The sequence below is a fragment of the Marmota marmota genome, unplaced genomic scaffold (assembly GCF_001458135.2).
Source record: "Marmota marmota marmota unplaced genomic scaffold, marMar, whole genome shotgun sequence".
Lineage (NCBI taxonomy): Eukaryota > Metazoa > Chordata > Mammalia > Rodentia > Sciuridae > Marmota > Marmota marmota.
In genome coordinates this window covers 22,139,193-22,162,671 of record NW_026000242.1, presented here as the reverse complement: position 1 = coordinate 22,162,671, position 23,479 = coordinate 22,139,193, and the positions used below count along the sequence as shown (strand labels likewise).

Sequence of the window (23,479 nt, the reverse complement as noted above, 5' to 3'; positions counted from 1 at the left end):
TTGTTTATATCCAAGAATGCTCCCAGTTGCAAGTACTACAAAACCTAACTCAAATTGTCTTAAAAATTAGGAAATATATTGACTGATGACAGAAAGTTTAAAGCAGGTTAAATTGGCTGATTCAGAATATCAACTTTTTCTTTAACACCATGGTACTTCCATCTCTTCACTCTGTCATCTATTATGTAATATCATGAAATAGGCTGATTGACAGGCATAAGAATCTCAATGTTTCCTTATTCACATACAACAGAAGTTACTAGCCTCTCTCCCCCAACTATACAATGAATGTCCACCCCTTCATCTGGTCATACCAGTTTAGATCATGTTCTTACTCCTGAACCAACACCCATTGCTCTAAGATTACCCTGATCTGATTGATTCTGGAAGCTAGGTCTAAACCAATCACTAGATTGATTGATGAGAGTGTCAAGACTGACAGACTAATCAGAGTAACCCAGATAATGGGAAGGAGGAAAAAGAGGTAATTACCAACAGAATGTTGGGATAGGTAAAATGAATGACAGGGAGTCAACCACAAAGACCATTTCATCTCTAACATGCCTTTTCTACCTATAAATTCATTCTCAGTTGAAAAAAAAAATCATTTGTCTCTGCTCGTAACTTTTAATCTTCTGAAATCTATGTGTTCTGTCTTTGCTGAATTATTTGAAATAGTGCTACATGACAATGAATAACAAGGAGTTAAAACTAAGTTATAAATGCAAATAAAAATGAGACTCAAATCTGAACCCACTTTTGTAGTATTATGTACCAATTTTAGGTGAGTTGCCTGAACTTTCTAAGACTTCATATTCTGTTTAGATATACATGATAGCAGAGTGTATTTTGGTATAGTATATGTACATGGAGTATAATTTCCCATTCTTGTGGTTGTATATGATGTGGAGTTACACTGGTTGTATATTCACATACAACATAAGAAAGTTATGTCCAATTCATTCTACCATCTTTCCTATTTCCACCCTCCCAATAAAATATTGAATTTGCTGATAGGTCTCCAGTATGATAATCACCATGTTAGAGGTTAAAGGAGAAATGTATCTAATTCATTTTACAGCTTTAAAAGGCAATGGCTCCTCAACAAAAGAAAATTTTGTAACTGAACATTAGGTCACTAGAATGAGTAGATCTGCTGGCCATCTGATGGCAGTACTGGGCAGAACCTTCACTGAGGGTTTTGGGGACTGTCATTTGCTCTGTAATGCTCAACATGAAGATATGAACAGACTATGCCTGTTTTTTCTAAATTTTCTATTTTCCAATAAATATTTATTTTACTGATTCTACATAATAGCATTGTCCCTGGGGAGAAAAAAAAAACATTCCAGATTATTGCCCATCTGACACTGAATCATTACAGCTATGTATAGCATGTAATGAGATTTTTGCTAAATGGATGGCATCTGTATCAGATGCAGATACTACTGCTGCCACCATTTGTCGCCATTGAGATATGTGTCTCCCAATCTACGTTCAAAGATGTCAACATGCTTTTAAGAAAACTTTTATTGCCTGATTGTTTAAGTCAAAAGATGGTAAAAATAGGCCATTATTAACAGGTATTAAAAACAAAATATTGACTACTAAGTATACAAAGGAAGCTATAAATCTACAAAGGAAGCACTCAGTATATAGTATCTAAAAATATTTCCCCAGGAGTACATCATAGATAAGCCAAGACAAATGTAATAACGATAGTTTCTTTTCATTATTACTATGGTTAAAAAAATATGATTTTTAGGAGGTAAATAACACCACCAGTATTTTTTTTAGGAGTATCATTACAGTAATCTTTTCATAAATCTTTCATATTTACAAGGATTTTGAAAAATTATCTGTCTACAGGTTATAAAACTCTAAGTTCTAATAAACCTTACTATTAAAGCACATTGTTTTCTTCATATGTAGCTATTCTTTCATTAGTATTGCCATTTTAAACATGAAAAAAAAATCACTATGCTAATAATTTAACAAAAATATTTTATTATATAGCATCTTTGTCTAATATTTTATTTTAAAACATCTTTTCAACTATTTTTTAGTTGTGGTTGGATACAATACCTTTATTTTTATTTATTTATTTTCATGTGGTGCTGAGGATGGAACCCAGGGCCTCACACGTGCGAGGCGAGAACTCTGCCACTGAGCCACAACCCAATCCCTTAAAACATCTTATTTATAGTTATATAACATTAAAAATTCAAAATATAACTCTTCCTCTTCTTCCTTCACTTTTCCTGCTGTATCATTTGCAAATATTTCTTAAGGTCTAAAATATGTCAAGTACCATGTTGAGTGGAAATTACAGAAAAATAATTATAACCAATGTAACAAGTATTATCATGATATGAAATACATTTTTAAAGCACTTTTTTTAATGAAAGATGGGTCTCTGCCACTGGATTTTAACACATGGCCAAAACCCCATCTTATCCTTCGGCAACCACTTCCCCTTTGCCACCTCCCGTAGTTGCTCACAGTGGTACACACTACTAGACACTCAGTGAATGTTTGTTTAGTCTAATTGAATATCCTTAGGAAAGCACTTAACACATCACAATATAGAAACTTTCTCTAAAATAATTTTTTAAATAATTTTAGAATTAATATATGCTTATTATAGACTTAGAAGACCCAAACAAATATGAATAAGGTTTAAATCATCTAGCCCCATATCCAAGTAATGATTTATTTTTCTCCAGTATTTCTGTTGCATATTTGTCACATTACAACTGATAACGTTCATATTTACATGCAATTATGTAATCCATTTTATTCACTTATTAAATTATGAACATTCTGCATGTTATTAAATAGCCTTTAATACTAGACAGCTTAATGGAAGCCTAGTAGTTTATCATAAGAATTTATAATTTAAACATTATATGATTATTAGACAATTAGTTGTTTAGAATGATTTATAATTATAAATAATTGTACAGCCATAATCAGTATCCTGGGTACATAAATTTTTATCCCTGTCACTGATTATTTTGCTAAGGACCACATTTTGGCAAATAGACACATAAAATAAAAAGAACTTAAAGCTTTATTATGTTGTAAATTTCCAAGAACACATTTTTTCCAGCCAAAGCTTTATAGTAATTAGTATCCATTATTAAAAATATATCTTTATTTTTAAGAGAGCCAATCAACATTTTTAGAAATTTAATGCTCAGAAAGGTGAATTTTTCAATAGCTGTTTCTTCAGTGTTTCTCAGACTTCCCATAGGCAGTTAATAAATTTCCTTTGAAGAGATGAATAATTAGAATATATGAAATGAAGCACTACAGAACAGCTTAATAAATGAATTTGTTGGCAAATTGTCAAAACAAGGCATTCTGAAGCCTATTCCAATTAGCCATTGCTGTGACAAAAATTAGTAGCTTCAAAAATCCATCTACTCCTTGCTTTCATGGTTTAGGCAGCCAATGGACACTGCTAGGCAGTTCATGCCTAAGGTTTCTCATGCAGATGCCAGCATCAGCTGAAGGCCTCTTCCCTCACTTTGCCTGGGCTGGGATGCCTAGAATAGCTGGAGGCAAGCTGGGTGTACCTTCCTCTTCATAGGCTCCTCCACATGGCTAACTTGGACTTCCTTAGAGAATGGGAGTCCCAAACTTTCACTTGTTTCCCACAACATGCCTTCCAGGAGACCTGTGTGAAGGCAAAGCTTCCTATGACCTTACATCAGAAGTCACACAGTGTCACATCTACCATTATCTATTGGATCCATACAGGACAGCCCAGATTCAAGGTGGGTCAAAGAGGAGGCTCCACTTATCAAATGGAAATGAGTTACATCTAAAGGGAGGAAAGGAAGCGGGTAATCCTCTTGGGCACAGGCTACCACAAAGTCTTTAATCTATTCTTCAAATGGCATCTCTGTCTGCTACATAATTTAAGTGTGCCTTTATGACACACTTTCTTTCTTTCCTTCCTTCTTTCAGTGGAAACTGCTTCCTAGATTACTAATAAAAGGAGATAGGGTCACTTATCTCTTTCTTCTTTATTTTATTCATTTTTTATTTATATATGACAGCAGAATGCATTATAATTCTTATTACACCTATCGAGCACAATTTTTCATATCTTTAGATGTATACAAAGTATATTCACAGCAATTCATGTCTTTTTACATGTACTTTGGATAATAATGTCCATCACATTCCATCACGATTTGTAACCCCATACCTCCTCCCTTTCCTTCCCACTCCTCTGCCCTATCTAGAGTTCGTCTATTCCTCCCATGCTCCCTCTCTCCCTACCCAACTATGAATCAGCCTCCTTATATCAGAGAAAACATTCAGCATTTGTTTGGGGGGATTGGCTAACTTCACTTACCATTAGCTTCTCTAACTCCATCCATTTATCTGCAAATGCCATAGAAATTAAAGAAATGCAAATCAAAACTACTCTAAGATTTCATCTCACTCCAGTAAGAATGGCAACTATTATGAATACAAACAATAAGTGTTGGCAAGGATATGGGGGAAAAGGTACACTCATACACTGCTGATGGGACTGCAAATTGGTGCAGCAAATATGGAAAGCAGTATGGTCTTGGAAAATTGGGAATGGAAACACCATTGGACCCAGCTATACCTCTAATCAGTCTATACACAAAGGACTTAAAAACAGCATACTCCAGGGACACAGCCTCATCAATGTTTTTAGCAGCACAATTCATGATAGCTAAACTATGGAACCAACCTAGATGCCCTTCAATAGATGAATGGATAAAAAATGTGGCATATGTACACAATGAAATATTACCCCTTTCTTCTTTCTAAAAATCAGATTTTACAATCAGATCTGCATTCAAATCTGTTATGCCATTCACCAACAGTTCATTAGAATGGACTCCAATTTCTAGTGCCTAGAACAAACCTAACATACAGTAAAGATATTGACTAAATAATTTATTATTTATTAAATAATTTCAAAGTTCATTATCCACTCTAGGAATACGTTAATGTTTGGAAAACATTTAGTACAGCTCCTTAATATAGTACAGGAGAGTATGACAGCTATTAGTATTATTATTATAACTAATATTCTTCTCATGATATTGTTATTACAGATGTTCTCCTTGTTCCTGTCACCACAGTCTAACAACTTTAGCAACTACATCACATTTATTTTTCTCACCATATGTATAACCACTATTTTAGTGGCTTCAAGACTGATACTGCTGACACATTAGACAAACTTTTACATCCCTAGAACTTGTCAACCTAATAGTTATTTTCTTCACTTCTCTCCTGCAAACCAAATCGTCACTCGAAACTATTTTACCTCTCAAGAAATAGTAACAAATTCTGCCAATCTCCCTTCATAAACATGATCCTACTCTTACATTTCCTACAATAATAATCCCATCTCCTGACTCCTTTTTATTTGTCTGTCAGCACTTTCTGGCCTCACCTTACCCCCTAACTCTACCTTGAATCCACAGTCACCCATGTCTTTAGTATCTTTGATGATAAAGACTAACTCTGCCAAACTCTTAAACCTTAACTTCTCTTGTTTTCCTGGTCCTAGCATTCCAGACCTTGCCAAGTTCCTCAGTTCCCTTCAAAATGATATACTCCAAGCAAACTTGAACTCCAGTACTATTCCAAAATCATTTTATAGCCTCTTCTTTGCACATTTCCATTTTTACTATATCCCTATCCCAACCCTTCCCTGTTATTCTCCAGGGTCACCTCATATTCATCCCATCACTTTCACTTTTGGAGATAGTCTTTTAAAAAAAAATGGTTTTTTCCCACATACCTTTATTCTATTTATTTATTTTTTATGTGGTGCTGAGGATTAAACCCAGGGCCTCACAAGTGCTAGGAAAGTGCTTCACCACTGAGCTACAGCCCCAGCTTGACAGTCTTGTTTTCTACTTTAGTGAAAAAAAAAAAAAAAAAAAAAAAAAAAAAAAAAAACAAGTGCCTTCCAAAATGAGCCTTTTTAATTTTGCAATCTCAAAGACTTTCTGTGTTAAATGGCTTCCCTGTTGCTTCCATCTTCTCTCTTGGAGGAAAAACTGCTATTCCCTCTCAAGTTTATCCTGTACTACTCTGTCCACAATCCCAACTTTCTGTCACCCTTCTGATGAATAGTCCATATCTATCAAATCTTTAGTCTCTACCATATGCTGCTGGTTCTTCTCATCCTGGGTAAAAATGCTCATCCTTCATATCCTGAAAACATCATTTGCCCCAATGAGGCTTTTAAACTCTTTCTCCATCTCGTTGTTTCTTTCTTGTTGACAGTCTCAGAGGTCTTCACTAACTGCTCATTCTTTTCAGCACCAAATCATTTCTTAGCTCCTTGCAGTCTAGTAAAGTCCTTACCTCTCAGTCATCCCAATCACCAAATCCAGACAGCAACTTGCTACATGTGTAGCAAGTTCAGAAAATAACAACAATAAAGCACTTAAAGGTAGAATTTTTTTCATTGAAAATAAAAGCATTCTTGCAACTTTAATTGTCTACATTAAAAAACAGAAAAAAATGTCAATGAGATAACTGACATTGCTCTTAGCTATCACAGTATAAATAGCTGTGCATTTTTAAATGCTATTAAAATCACTATTTTATAGTCAATAATACAATGGTACATTTCTCCTCAAATCAGATCATGGTTTCTTTTTAAAGGTGAAGTTCATGTTCACAAAGATTAGTCATCACTACGCTATGCAATTCTTTCAAGATCAAAAAAGAATTAACCTCCTCTGATTCACTACCTACACTGCCTTACACAAAGATAAATAAAAAGAACCTAATTTCAGTCTTGAAATTTTCATCAACTCTACACATGTCTCACTTCTGGTATATATGTCCTTACCTTATCAATACTATCATTTCTTCAGAACCCTTCATTGTCTTTTGTTACAGTCTAAGATACTTAACAGAACACATCACAATTTTATATACTGTAGGTTTATTCAACATGAAAATGGGATTGCTTTCGTTTCTGGAAGCATTGACTATCACTCTGTTGCAACCTCTGTAAGCTGTGATAGATTTCAACAACTATAGTTGATATTGATGTTTATACCCTGTATCTGCTTCTAATTATTATTTTTTCTTTTCCTATAAAACACAATGCTAATTGGTAGTTGCCTCCAGGCACAAAACATCAGAAAAATATCCAATCTATAATTAAATTCCCTGCAGAAATCCTAGAAACCAACTTGCATCCCATAATTTTTTCCTGTCAATTTTCATTACTAAATACATATTTCATTAAGATGATTATGTAGTTTGATGAGATCCACACTGGCAATACAATTTCTTCTGGCTCCTCATAATGAGCTGTACTTAGCTTTGCCCTTTGCCTTTTGCCTTCAGGTCCCCCAGGTCCACCTGGAATAGTAATTGTGGAGGAAATCACCGACAGCACAGCCACACTCTCCTGGAGTCCAGCAGCTGACAACCACAGCCCAATCTCCTCCTATAACCTGCAGGCTCGCAGCCCCTTCTCCTTGGGCTGGCAAACTGTAAAAACAGGTGAGTCCCAAGGCAAAATCAGACACAACCAGAGCTTCCTATCTCATGATTGATATCTGTTTACAATCTCACTAGGATCTTTTCTAGGTTCTGAAATCTTTTTATTATTTATTACACTATTGACCACCGTTTGCTTCTTTTTATGAACTGAAAAAAAGCAAGCTACCTTTCTTTCCTCTTAGTTTCCAAACAGGGAGCACATCGTGTTTGTTTGTTGAAATCATTTTGGACTTACATAAAAGTTGTAAAAATAATACAGAGTTTCTTCGGATCCACTCCCCACCTTCCCCCAATAATAAAATCTTACACAGCCACAATACAGTTATCAAATCAGGAAAGTGACATTGGGACAATTCTCTCAGTCGAGCTTCAGGCCTTATTTGGATTTCACCCAGTCTGATAATGCAATTTTTCTTGGTGCGTAGTTCTGTGAAATTCTTTGTAATTTTATTTTATAGATTCAAGAAGCCACGGGAAAATTAGGATATAGGAGTGTTCCATTGTCCCCATTCCTTGTGCAATGCCTTTATAGTCACATATCTATTTATAAAAAAATCTAACAAATTGTATTATTTAAAACATTATAGTATTTTAATGACCACTTTTAAGATGTTTCCATTATAGTTGTATTATTCCAAAAATTATTTTCATCTTTTTATATTTTAAAACTAAATTCCCCCTATTTCTTCAATGCACTGTCCAGCAAGGACGTGTAACCCCAAACTCACCTCCTGACAGTAAGATATGCTTTTAACATGGTATTTGAAAAGTATGTAAGACCATAAAATGAAATGAACTTTAAAATCACTGTTTTAGGTATTTAGGATACATTGATGAACACTAACAACAACATCTCTGCCTTTGTAAAAATTGCACTGTCATCATGAGGATAAATAATTAACAGAAAACAAAATAAGCATATAAATTGCATAGTATGTCAGAATTTGATGTGTGCTGTGGGAAAAAAAATAAATTGTGTTGATATGGTATGGTAGAAGTACACTAGTAAAGCAGTATATTAGTTGGTGTGGGCATCCATAGCAAACCATACACTGAGTATGTTGAACTGAAATGTATTTTCTCACAGTTTTGGAAGTTGGAATTGCAAGGTCAATTTTCTGGCTGACTTGGTTCCTGATGAAGGCTCTCACATGCAAATGCTCTGGTGTCTCTTTTTATAAGCATACTAAGAAGAGAACACCCTTTTGTGATTACTTAAAACTTTATTCCTTAGAGACCCCATTTTCAAATAAAGCAACCCTGGAGGTTAAGGATTCAACATATGAATTTTAGAAGGACACAATTCAGTTCACAACAGGAGGTTATAATTTGAAATAGAGTGGCCAGCATATGCCTCATGGAGTTGGTACATTTGAGTGAACTTTTAAAAGAGATGAGGATTTAGCTATGCCAATACCAAAGGGGAAAGCAGCCCATGTAGAAGGACAAACCAATGTGAAAGTATCAGAAGACTAATGAGACAGGGGCAGAATGAGATTTGGAAAAATGGTAGAAGATGAGTTTGGAGAGATGTTGGCAGTCCCACATCCTGAAAGAATGGAGAAATACTGGAGAACTGATATTCCCTGTCTTATCTTTTAATACATTCATTCCAACTATGTTGGAAATAGATTATGAAACAGGTGAGGAGAGGAGGCACTACACTGGTTAGGAAGCTATCATTGTTGAGAGATGGTATTGCTTCAGAGTGACAAAGGACAAGTCATAAAATTAGTCATTTGAAACATTTGGAGTCTCAAGTTTGAGGTTTAGGATAAAGTTATAAATTGTAAAATTGTCACATAAATTGTATTTAAAGCCATAAGGTTGCATGTCAACTCAATGAAAATAAATATAAACTAAAGAAATGAGTATGAAAATCCAGTCCTGGAATATTCCAATAGTAAAAAGTTGTTGAGAAGGGTAATCAGCCAAAGGATACAGACAGGAAGTAATCATTGGGAGAAAATAAAATCAAAATAATGTGATTTGTTGGAAGGAAAAAAAATGAGACTATCACAGAAGAGAGTAAATATTTCAAATGTGGCTGACATGTCAAATGAGTACTGGAATTGACCACTGGTTTTAGTTATATGAAGACCATTGGTGACCCTTGATAATATCAGTTTTAGTGCCATGGTAGGCAATAATATCTGATAAGAATAATTCAAGAGAAAATGGGAGAGAAATTATTACAGAAAATTGTTAGGTTTTACTACAAAGGGAAGTGAAGAAATACACATATTTTGAGGTCATAAACACCATAATTTACTTAGGGATTGGAGTCAGACAGGAAGAAATAAAAGTGTTCAGAATGGCTCTAAGATTTTGGCTACATCTGTAAGAAAGAAACTGTCATTCCCTTAATATGAGTCCTTCAAAACATTATTTAAGTGTAATTGTCTAATAGGCCATTGAACATGAGTCTGGAGTCTAGCCAAGAGATTCATGGATGAAAATATTGGAGTCATCAGCATAGAGAGGGTGTTTAAAATTATGAGACTGGATAAGATCACCAGGTAATAAGAAAATGGGGAAGAGTGACACTAGCATCCCAGGAAGATGAGGAACTGAGACCTGACCTTAAAGTTTCAATAACAGAGACCATTGGTAAGCTAGACAGAAGATAAGGTGGAAAGCTGGAAGTAAGAGCATGATTGGAGGGGGTTCAAGAAAGAATGGAAAGAAAAAAATCCACAGGCAGAACAAGACATTTTTGCTCTAAAAGAAATAGAAAAACTAAGTGAAGACTAGAAGGAGAGAAAAGGTGATAAGAGCCTTGGGAGTTTTTTGTTTGTTTGTTTGTTTGTTTGTTTTGTTTTCTTTTCCTGTAGGAAAAAAATACCTGCATACTTGTTTGCTTATAGAAAGCATACATTATCTGCATTTGGAGGCTGTTTATTCTTCTATGCAATATCTTAAGAGAATCAGCCCTTGAGAAGGGCAAAATGTCCTCAATTCCTATTAGAGTAAGAAATTGGAAGAACAGAACGTTCAGAGAGGACTTTAAGTGTAGAAGGGATTTTGCTGCTGACAGATCATGAATTCCAAAGATCACAGTGGAAGAGCTTCAGGAATTAAGGAGGAACACAAGCTGGGTAGAAAAGCAAGTGTGCTAAATTCTATGGAGATAAGAATAAAAGTAACAAGGTGGAGGGGTGCAGATGTCTGAAATTGCCTACCATAGCAGAATGAAATGAAGCAGCAAGGTAAATCCTGGTGGACCCAAGACAAGTGTTGGTGATACAGTGTAGAAGGGAGCCAGAGAGGGTGTCTGGGAATCTTGTTCCTACCTTGGTGTGTGGCAAGGGTAGCTCAGTATTTCCCCAATATATGGATTGGTGGCCTTTCTCCTATATCTCAGATCTTTGTGCTCCAAGAACAGTGCTCAGTGTCCAGTGCAATAAGAGGAGAAGCTTTTCCCCCACCTCTTCATGTCACCACTTACAACAATCAGCCCTGCAGTTCTGTGAGATTTATCAGGCAGGCCATACAGCCTGTGCTCTGTTCACTCACCCTTCCATGGAGCTGCTAACTTGGTAACTTTCTGTACATTTCAGAAGAGACTTTCATGCAAAATTCAAAATGAATGAATCCTACTTTGCCATAGTAAAACTGAACTATCATCAAATCAACAGCCTTACTCCACTCCCATTTGTCCCTGCCCCCATCACATAGAAATCAAGGAATGATATCAACTCTCAAGATCTTTACACATAAGAATATGGAGAATCTCCCTTTTTTCTCACATAATAAGTTCTAACAATATTTCCTAAAGAGCAGAGATGAGCAATAAAAGCAGTTCTGAATAGTGCATATATGCTATATAAAAAGTATTTTGCTACATGGTAATTGTATTGACAATTTTACCTTTTGATAAAAATATAAATGTAGTACAAAATATGAAAAATGTAGTCACTATGAGAAGAAGAGAGAATATCCACTTATATCCCAACAAGTTTTTAAATTAGAGAGAGATATTCTTAATTTGCTATTTAACTACCAAGTAGAAAAATATGTTTGTCAGACCAGGACAGGCAAACTGCTCAAGAAATTTCATAGAAATTGAAGAAAAAACTCTTTGCTTAGATTATTTTATGACTTGGCCTCTTATCTGGAGTTAAAAGTTGGTGAAATTATTTTTAGTGTAGATAACAGCAAGTTATATAATGACCAAACATAAGTAAAGAATTTTAATAAACTCCAGTAAACTTTGACACTTGCAAGCACTTATTTCCTGAAAATTGATTTTCATTTTACTACTGACACTGGAGGTGGTGCCATGAGCATGTGTTGTGAGGAGGTATGAATCTGCCTGTTGATTATGTCAGTAATAGTGATATCTTTGAATGCCATTTATAGTATTTTTATAGTCCTCCTAATGACATAAAATATCATTCCTCTCTATAGTCCCAGAAATCATAACAGGAGATATGGAGTCAGCCATGGCAGTGGACTTAAACCCCTGGGTGGAATATGAGTTTCGTGTAGTAGCCACCAATCCAATTGGGACTGGAGATCCAAGCACCCCATCTCGGATGATCCGCACAAATGAGGCAGGTAAGAATTTAAAGAGTTGGAATTTACTTTGAAAGCAAGCTGAATTAAGCATGATTGCTTTATTGCTTGCCTTAATATAATTTGTCCTGATGCATTTACCCTAGATATCATAAAATCATTTTCTTTAAAATAATGCTTTCACTTTACTTGTTTTCAAAACTTTTTTTTTTCCTTGTGACCACAAATACAGGCACGTGGATGCTGCAATTTTCTACCAACCATCACAGCATCTTCAAGTTAGTATGAAGTCAAAGCAATTAGTTTCTAATTCTAATTGTATACTTATACACTATATATACATCCACAAAATCCAGAATGGATTTTTCTTCTTTTTCTCCAGTGACAACATCCTCCTTTAATTATAACCTACTTCCTTATAACTCCTTTATGCTGACCTTCACCACCTAACCTGTATAAATTATACCTTGCAAATACAAACACAGTCCTTCCTTGACCTATTGCTTACTTGAAGTCTATGTATATAATAACACACATCTGCATTCTGACTTAGAAAACAAAGCATTTTTCTGGCCTTTTAGAATAAGTATCTCTGATAAAAATGTTTTTTTTTAATGTAGATAAGAGGAATTAACAGCTTTACTCAAAAAGTAAATTAAGCTATCTTTCTCATCACATGGAAAGAGTAGATATACAAGGAACTAAAAAAAAATTACTAAGATTATTAATTAATTAATTAATTAATTGTATGGATTAATCAGTGTATCTGTGAAATTTCCATACAAAGAATTTTTAGTATATTTTATTACTTTGGACAAAGTCTATTGAGACATAAATTTTATAACCCTATAAAATTCTATATTAATTTTGTAAAGAAAAGAGGCGTTCAGAGGTTTGTAACACAAAGGAATGATAAATGTTTAGGAGCACTGAATGCCAATTATCCTGAATTGATCATTACATGTTGTGTGTATCAAATGGGTACCATTTGTATCCATATATACACAATTAAAATACATAAATAAATTGTATTTAATTGTATATTAACACAGTACCTAATAGACAGCACCTAACAGAACACAAGGAGACACATGAGTCCATACTTTGATGAGAGTAATATAAAAACATAAATGGGGCAGGTGGCAAAGTAGGTATTAGATCCAGGAAGGAAAAAAAAACTAATGGTTTTATACATATTTAATGATAATATGTAAAACTCAGAGAAAGTTCATTAAAATGAAGATTTTTGTCATGTCTTCACTATCCTTTGGAATATAAAACAGTATCTGGAACTTGTACTCAACATGTCTTATTTTAAAAGGGAACATTCTTTCTCTTTCCTTTTGGCAGCCTTATCCATATCATTATCTAGGTCAGAGGCATATGTACATAGAAGACAGGATTAACTATATCCATTTTTTACTGTATTATAGATTTGGACCAAAATATGATTCGACTTCTAACAAATTAAACAAAATAATTATCAGCAAAATAAACTATCACAACAATTAAGCATATCATGTCTGTCCCTTTAAAAATGAGAGGAAAGAATTCCAAATGATCAAGTTATTTCATTAAATACAAATAACTGTACAAAATATTTTCAGATTTTTTTCCACATAAAAGTTAAGCACCCAAGGGAAAAAATACGTTACATATGCTGGAAAATATTCATGCAAAGAAAAATCCAACTTCTCTGCTTTTATGATTTGCCTCTCACAAGTTGTTTTTTCTGCTACTTTTCAATAGTGTGAATTTTAAATTGAACATTAATTGGCTGGTTGGATTTTCATGCATCCATAAAATCAGCCATGCTTTCATTGTGTACAGGTGTTCATTAATTAAGAGCATAACAGGTTAGTCATTCCTCATTTTATGTACTCACTGTGCAGATATGGAAATGACTGCCAATAGTAATACTTATGCTCACATAATTTCTAAAAATCATTGCCTTACTTTGCATATTGTTAATTGTGTTTAAACAAAGACAAAGATTGCTGCCTAATTCAGAGGCTCTCTATAAATATTCGTTTCAAACGTAAATAATTCGTTTGGGATGAATAATCCTTTCAAACTTTTTATAGTATAAATTTCCTTATGCTATTAAAAAGCTTTTTAGCAAAAACACTTTTACATTTTAAACTAAATTATGTTCAGAAGATGCATTTGAAAGACTTCATCTGTTTCTGCAGCTTCCTCAATCATGTATTGCCTGTATCTCCATTTTATCATGAGTTCTATATACATGACATACTTGAGTCCATTAAAATCTTATGGAAGAGAAATAGTATGAAAAATGCATGAAGTACTCTTCTCTGAAAGTGAGTTGAAGGCTTGTGCTGCCCACTTTGTGCTTCTTTTGCTTAGATACTACCTACAACTCGAGCTACTAATGGTGTTAAACCAAGTGTTGAATTTTGTGCCTGTTTTGTCAGGCAGCACAGATTAAAAGGGACACCAATATCCTGAGACAGCTCTCAAGTGATGCCTCTATTAAGTACATATCCTGTATTTTAAAAGATGAGTCTTTTCTAATGGACCAACTAAACTTTGAAAATTGACAGAGCTGCTTGGGAGGGGAAAGGTCTCACATTAGGATGTTCACTTGAAAATTTTATTCCTCTTTAAAATTCTCTTATTAGAAAATTCTAAATTCCAAAGCAGATTTAGCAAAGCATTTCAACCTTAGAATTGCTCCTTTCCGACACCAAAAAGTAACAAATGAATAATAAATAAATTTCTTTGCAATTCTCCTCTAGGGTATATTTTGAATTTTGTAGTCATCAAAGCACTTTTTGTAGTCAATACAAGTAACTTGATTCAACTCAACTTCTTAGCAATAGGATATCAAAACAGTAATATAAATATGTACTTTTACATTAGTACACATTTATAGTGAAATTTTCTTACATGCTTTAATTAGAGACAGATAAATATCCCTGTGCTTATTAATTTATAAAATATGTTACTATTTTCAAAACAACATATAAATTATGAGACAATATAAATCCTTGGTTACTTAAAAGGATTATGTCACATTTTAAGAAATGAATTTGAAAAGTGCACTATGATAAAAATGGAAAAACATACAATGAATACAGCAACAACAGTTCTTTCCCTGAATGTCAATATTCTATAAGTTACACATTTGTAACACTTGAAATATGAATAAAAAGAAGAGTTAACTATGTAACTTGTCATTTAGAAAAGCATTGTATTCTTTATTGTGTAATATCTGTTAATCCAAAACTCTTGACATAAATCCCAATATCTATTTTTATTTCAAACTTGAATTTATATATAAATAAGTATATATAAATTAAAAATTGAAAAATTTTCTATATAAAAATATATATAAATATATGTGTGTATAATATAAACATATTTTAAAGGAAGCTTTATCTGTACTTATTTGAGTTTACATCTGAATTAATGTTTTATTGTTCCATTTTCCAGCATTGTGAACATAAGCAAGTTTGTTTAAGGCTTTGATTTTCCTACTTAGAGAAATGGGGAAAATATTACAACTTATCCCACTGGATAATGTGAATCTGACATAAGTTGTCTATGTACATATATGAATACACCACAGTGAATCTCACCATCATGTACATCAAGAAATTTTAACAAACAAAATAACTATGGGTAAATGGAAGAAAGATCAATAGATGGAAGCGGGGGTGGGGAAAAGAAAGGGGAAGGATAGGTATTGTGTTCCTAATTAGAATAAAATATACCTCATGCTTGTATAAGTATATCAAAGTCCATTCTATTCTCATATATACCTAAAAAGAACGAATAAAATAAAAAAGACAATGTGTATAAGCACTATCACCATCATCATTAATTTAAATGATTTGTTATTTTATAAAATGGAAATTTACACAATAGTAATAATTCAGAAGTTGCTTTTATTCATATTGAGGGCCCCTTTTCAGGTATCTTCTACATCTCCCTCCCAAACCCATGTCTGGCCTTCATATGGTGCTTTTGCCTTCTTCTTAATTAGCTAGTACTGAGTCCTACGTTATCTCAAATAATTTCCTTTGGTTTTTGTAGTATAGACAAGGCAAAAAAGAGCAGAGAGAAAGAAGCATCAAATGAAAGACCATGTATGTTGTTTTTCCACAAATAGCTCCCCAGTTGCTTAGTACACTGAATTCCATCTACCATTCTCTTTTGACAGTTTTCTGGCCACACAAGGAAAAATAATTTTCTACATTTAAATGTATCAGATAAAAATCTTCCTTTGTCTTAATTTTTATGCACTATATTACACTTATGTACTGATGTGCTAAATAGACTAGTTCCTATTGCAAAGTTAAATTTTTTTAAAAAATGGGAAGAAACGAAAAAAAAAACAAGAAAGGGGTAAACATCTACTTAGGTGGTGCAATGTGTATGATGTGCTTCTCCTTGGGTATTGAAAGTCCACGTGATGGAATTTGTCCTCTGCCTTCTCTTTTGAGGTGCTTTGGGTTTGCTGGAGACATATGGCTCCCTAAAATACAGTATTACTGGGTGTGACTTCAACAAGCCTGTCTGAACCTACTTTCCATAGATAGTCCATTTCAACAGTATCTATTTCACATCCCCCATGCCTGTCAAGGCAATTCCTAGAAATATAAGATCTTTTTAAGAACTATTTTCATTTCTGTACTGATAGCTGGAGTGGGACAGGGCATCCTACAAAACTCTGAAGCTCAACATCCAGGCAGAGTGTGATAGAGTAAGTATATGAACTCTACTTATTTTGAAGTCTTGCTCCTCTCCTTATTTATCTTGGTAGGAAAATCACCCCCTCCCTCCTTATTGACAGTTGGGGTTGGAGAGAGAGATGCCACAGCACATCCATCTTCTAAACCGACACTCTTCTTCCAAAATAGCATTTCCTGAGCTATAATCCTAGTTATATGAGCTAAAGAAATATAATAGGAAAGAATCAAAAAAATGGGTTACCTTATTTCTAAGCAAGTCTGCACCCTTCTCTAGCCAGCCCCACTTTAGCTTATGAAGTTACATGTAATTCATTCCAAGTTCAGAAGAGACTTGTATAACTTCTTATTACAATTTCTTTAGTTCTTCATTGTCCTGTGACTCCTAAAAAGATATTGCTGTTTTCACATATGTATCTTTATAGTTCTGGTTCATGATAGTTATTTAGAAAATTTTCTTGAGTTCAGAAATTATGTAGGAGACAATAAAATATTATTGTAATATACTCATGTACTTCTATAATACAAAAATAGTTTTTAAATGCAAAAAATACTATTGCAATATATGATAGGACTAGATTAGTTTTCTCTAGGAGTATATAAATTGGCTTTGTAGATGCATATAGTGGGTATTTGAAAGCCAAAGCAAATATGACTTGGATTAAATTATTTATTGGGACCAACTGGAAAATACCAGTTGTTAGGCAGTGCTGTGTACATAAAAAGTCATAGGCTATGGAGTTTTAAGGGTTGTTTTTCTGGTCAGTTTCTAAGAAAATGTTACATAGACAATATATTCAGCTGAAGTAATTGGGAAAATCTAAAAGCAAATACTATTAAATGAACATTATTGGCTTTCACAATCCAATGAGTAATTTAATTATATTGTATAAATGGTAAGATGAAAAGAAGACAAAAATTATGGCAAGCAACAGACCTCTAAGACCAAATATTGGTTATTGGGGAAAAGAGAAAATAACAGTATGGCTCATATAGCAGACAATATTTAAAAATCATAAAACCACTTTGGTCCAGGCAAGTCTGTTCAATAAAACACAATTAAGAAATATATCTTCAATTTCAGATACAGTTTTCAAGCTAAGATGATAATTTTCACAAATGCCTTTTAGAAGGAAAACTGGTCATTATTAGGCAGGCGAGTCTTTGCTGCAAAGATCTCAAAGAAGAAACAGAGGATGAGAGGCAAAGCTATGGAAGACTTGAGCATGCAAGATGGTAGGGTAATGAAGGGCTGTCAGCTCAGGAAGGAATCTGACACCCTCAGGTTAGACTTTTCCTATCTTTCTTGTCCCTGAAGTGCTGCACATCAATTTCCAGGCCTGTGCTAAGTACTTGCCCTTCAATACCTCATTTGGTTTTCACATCAGTCTCTAAAACACTCTTAAAAATCAGTTTATATCATCTATAGTGGTATAAACAGAATCAGACTTTTTAAAATTTTTTGCACAAGATTATCTAGTAAATAAGCAGTAGAGCTTGATTCTAACCTAGACCTTAACTTCCAAACTGATGCCTCCCAAATTGTAATCTCCTCGCCACACCTCCTCCCTCCTTCTTGCCATTTCCTTCTTCTCTTTTTACTACATTTATCTGTAAGTCTCATTTGGAGATTACTCATTCTCTGCTTTTACTCCCTTGTAAACTCTTACAAATAGATAAGAGAATATGAGTTGAGATAAACACCATAGCTTTACATCTGTATTCTTGACTATTGCTCCTTATACCAAAGTTCAAAAATCATACAAATTCTACATTTCCTGAAATATATAACCATTTCTTCTACAAATTGAGAAGGGTATGTTTACTTAGATTTCCAAATTAAAATCAGCTGTGGGGCTTGGGATATAGCTCAGTTGTTAGAGTGCCTGCCTTGTATGCACAAGACCCTGGGTTCAATCCCCAGCACCACATACATACATACATACATACATACATAAAGCCAGCTGTGCCAAAACTAAAATCATAAGTCCCATGGTAACATCAAAACAGGGTTAACCACATATCCAAGAAAGACATCGTATTTTAAAGATCACACATGCATAGACTCCTGCTGAATATTAGTGCCTGTTGGATGTCACCACTTTCTCTTTTGAGGATTTAAAATCAGTATACTACAGTGATGCAGCTACATCAATGTTTTGTAGCTACACTGTTCACAAACAGTTAAGCTATGGAGCTATTTGAAACGTCCCTCAGCAAATTAATGGATAAAGAAACTGTGGTGTATATACACAATGGAATACTATTCAGCCAAAAAGAAGAATGACTTTATGACATTTGCCAGTAAATGGATGGATCTGAAGAGTATCATGTTAAGTAAAATAAGCCAATCCCCAAAATCCAAAGATCAAATGTTTTCCCTGATATGTGAAGCTAACCCACAATAAGGGGTGGAGGGGAAGAAGTTCAATAGAATAGATAAAGGGGAATGAAGGAAAGGGAGGGAGGATAGAAATAGGAAAGACAATGGAAAAAAATCTGATATAACTTTCCGAGTTACATATGTGAATACACTACAGTGTGTCCCCACTACAAGACTGGGGCTCTGATTATAATAAGATATATTCCACACATGTATAATTTTATCAAAATGGACTTTACTATCATGTATAACTAAAAAGAACCAATTAAAATTTTGAAAGAAAATTATAATAAGTAGTATTTTTCAAAATCCAGGTATTGTGATAAATAATTACAAAAATATGTTTTAAGTAGGTACAATTATCTTCATGAGTGACAGGAATGAGAGTGGTACAACTAGGACCACACCCAGATCTTTCTCTCACAAGAACCTTTTTACTATTTGTATACACTCTTATCTATTCTATTCATAAGAACAAAAGCAGGATTTGAATTTGTTTAGGAAACACCATTGGTATTTTTTGAAACTTTAAAAATTTCACTTTTTCTATAAAGTTCAGCCTAAATGATAACTAATAGCAATATCCATGTGCCTTGTACTTAAATTCTGGTAGGGGAAAAAAATGTTTAAATGTCCCTCTCCCCCTCCCACCTTTACTGTATCAACAACCTCCCTCCTGTCTTTCCATTCTCCTATACCTTCTTTCCAAACTAGTCAATAACCACTGAGCTCCTAAATTACACATCACTTCTCAGAGTCTCTGATAAAGCTTATTATGTAATAAGTCATTTAAACACTTGCAGTAAGAAAACTAGAAATTTTTCACAGTGGGGGAAAAAAGATGGGTAAATGATTTCATCTTGTTTTGCTTAGTTATTAAGTCATGTTGATAGTGTGGCTCACTTTGTTCTAACTGTTGTACTTACAAAAATATTTAGACATGCTTAAACTGAGGTGGTATACTACATTTTGGTTATTCTGAGTATTTACAAGAATGTTTTCAAAGTTAAAGATGAAAAGAGTCAATAGTCTATAGTTCAACGTGCCAGATAAGACCTCAAACAGTTAAGCCTTTGTAGCTTGTGGGCAAAGTATCAATTACATTATCCATTCATGGAGGATCACTGCCCAAAAATAAATTCGGAAGAATCAGGGCTTAACCTGCTAACCATGCATGTAAACTTGATTGTCTATGCTAACATGCTCATGACATTATCAGTGGCTGAGGGAAAAATGACCTCACTGCTTAAATATAAATCAGGTTCTCATTAATGCCACTGAAAATATTTGGTTTTAACAAAATATGTATTTCTCTGTACTCAATGAAAGCATTTACTAGATGTTTCATTGCATTAATTTTATGCTTCTAACAAGAATTATAGGACTAGAAGGGCCTGAAAGATTAAGTCAAATTCCTTGATATCATAAGTAATGCTGTTTTATAAATAAAGGGCTATAATTAAAATCAGTAGACTCCATAGAATTTACTGCAGAGATTATAACTATATACCACCAACTTGAAAAGGAAATGAATGAGCCTGGGCTTCACTGATCATCTGCACATAATTAGGAAATTTAAGCCAATTAGAATTAGACGGCCCAAACAGTATGATCCTTACAACAAAATATAATGCCTGAGTTGTAGTTATTAAAGCCTTATATTTTCTAGTAGTACTTCCCAGTATATCTAATAATAAGCTTTTTAAGTTTAGGAGCAGTTGGTGTTTTTTCACAAATATTATTAAAACATAGTAAGCCATAATGCCTCTTGCTATATCACTTAGGTTTATTAAAATTGGAGATAGGAACTAACATCCTCCTTATGTCACTCTAACACTAACTATGGGCTATCTTGTCTTAAAAAGAAATTAGTATGCCAGGTGTGGTGTAATCTCAGAGACCCAGGAGGCTGAGGCAGGAAGATCACAGGTTCAAGGCCAGCTTCTGCAACATTAGGAGACTCTGTCTCAAATAAAAAGGACTGGTGATGTAGCTCATAACTCAGTGTTCAAGCACCCGTAGGTTTAATCCCCACTACCAAAAAATAAATAAATAAAAAGAAATTAGCAGCTTGATTTTGAATACAAGAAATTTTATGCACTTGGGGTTGTTTTTGTCTTGTTTTGTTGTTTGGTTTTTTACAGATAATTCAACTGGGAAATTATCCAAATAGAAATTAATCAAATCAGAGAAAGCTTTGTTTTTTTTTTTTTTGTCTTCTCAAAGTGAAAGTTTCTACAAAATATTCACCAGTTTTTTTACTCAGAAAATTAAAACTTTTAAACAATTTAAATAAGCTTTCTAAAACATAAAAGCATTAATAGACTGTAGAATAATACACTAAAGTTTCAGAGGTTTTGATTTCAAATACTTTCTCCCACTGCATTCTCCTCCAGTCTTACAATGGGCTCCAGGGATCCCACCAGGGATCCCACAGCCTACTCCACAACTCCCATCTAGAGTCTTGGAGCAGCCTCTTTTTAGGTGATGTCAGAGAACTAAACAAAATTGAACAGGATCTTCAGTGCATAGTCTTCCCATAGAAATCCATACTTTTAGGGATTGTGTCCTTAGAGCCCTAAATTTAGGAAATAAATGCAATCCAGTGTAACAGAAAAGGAACTTGACTTGATAGATCTTATGCATAATATTATTCAAATGTGAGTTGTGAGATAAATGTGAAGTGCATGTTTGTTTTTTCTTAAACAAATGGTACAAAGACAAGCCATAATGGTTTGATATCGATAAATTACTCTGTCTCCACTATTCATTTGGCTATGGACAATCAGAATATTCAAAACTCAGATTAGCCACTGAGGGATTATATGACACCTTGTTTTCTTTCTTTTTATACAGTTAAAACCAGCTCACTTCTCATGTGCTGTATTACCCATATCATAAGCCAGAAAATAAACTTACAATTAGTACACCATGTTACAGTGGCTTTTCAGACATGGTCTCGAGGCATACTGACACATCACAGGTTGCTACTCATGAACATTAACTCTAACTATTAATTTAAAAACTCATGTTCATAAATCATTTGCTTGATATACATATGAATTAAGACATATTCAGAGTGTTTTCTGCAATACCACCATTTTTTCCCAATTGAACACCATACAATTTCTTGTATGAGAATAAAGGTTATCTAACCCCATGTAATTCTTAGGGAACCCATGAAAGTGAACTCCATGGGCAAAAAAAATCTTTAGTATGCATGTAACAGTGAAAGGAAAAAAAAGACTAGTAACTATTGCTGTTTATATTATATATTATATATTAACAGGCTTTTTTTCTCTCACCTCCCTGGCCCAAGTAGAATATTTATTTTTCCTTTCTAGTACTATATAAATTCTCCCTTCAGTTTTTTTTCTAGCATATAAAATGCTGCGTGAATATCTAGCAGTAATTAATAGCCTGTCATCTGAGTAGGTAATATATGGGAGTGAATTCATTGTTTATGAGTATGTCAATATCATTTTAAAACTATATGCTAGGATAGAAAGGCAATGGTGAAGTGTAAAATTGCTAATGCAGGCTCATAGCCTGGAAAATGATTTCTTTTAATAGTTTTCTTCATTTAACAGTTCTTCATTTGACAATGTTCCCATTCAACTGCAGATTTTGTGGTTTGGTACAGTGAAGAAGAAATTTATTCTTTTGACACTTTTATTCTTTTAATAGTTATTCATTTGAAAAAGTTTCACTGAGGGCCTATATATTTTGCAGTTTGTAGAGAAATTGATTCTTGACAGGTTTTCTTTAAATGTGCATTAAAATAGATTCTCCTTCTGTGGCATTGTTGCTAAGATTTCTTTAAATTGGGTCTTCCTGGGGGGTTCTGGTAATACAGTAATGTTGGTGTCAACCAGTGGGTTTTCCAGGGATTCTGTAAGCTCTAGATGACAGAAAAGGGTCACACTACTGGCAAAGAGGAGAAAAGCAAGCAATTTAAAGGATGGAGTTTTTCTAACCATTAGTAGGTGGTCTTTAGCTTTCATGTTCATTATAATTTGAACATCACTGACAGATCATTTACAACAAGACTAGTTTGGGGATGGAGTATGTGACCATGAAATACAGTTATCAAATTGTCCTCAAGGAGCTAGGGTTGTTGCTCAGCAGTAGTGCTTGCCTAGCATGAGTGAGGCGCTGGGTTCGATCATCAGCACCACATAAAAATAAATAAAATAAAGGCAATGTGTCCAGCTACAATTAAAAAAAAATTGTCCCTCAAAGATTTGAAAGCAGATAATCTGTCACAAATGTTTTATTTCAATATTTAATATGATCATTCTAAGCTCAAACCAATGTTTAACTTGTTATT

General features: G+C 33.9%; 1 protein-coding gene across 1 annotated transcript in view; it reads left to right on the top strand.

Annotated features, from left to right (window-relative positions):
- Nucleotides 1–23,479, top strand: part of Cntn5 (contactin 5) — a 1,225,793-nt gene that overhangs the window by 1,151,609 nt on the left and 50,705 nt on the right. Inside the window, exons 17-18 of the mRNA XM_015489961.2 lie at nt 7,375–7,533; nt 11,944–12,093. Coding sequence (XP_015345447.2) covers nt 7,375–7,533; nt 11,944–12,093 — 309 coding nt within the window. The remainder of the gene's footprint in view (nt 1–7,374; nt 7,534–11,943; nt 12,094–23,479) is intronic.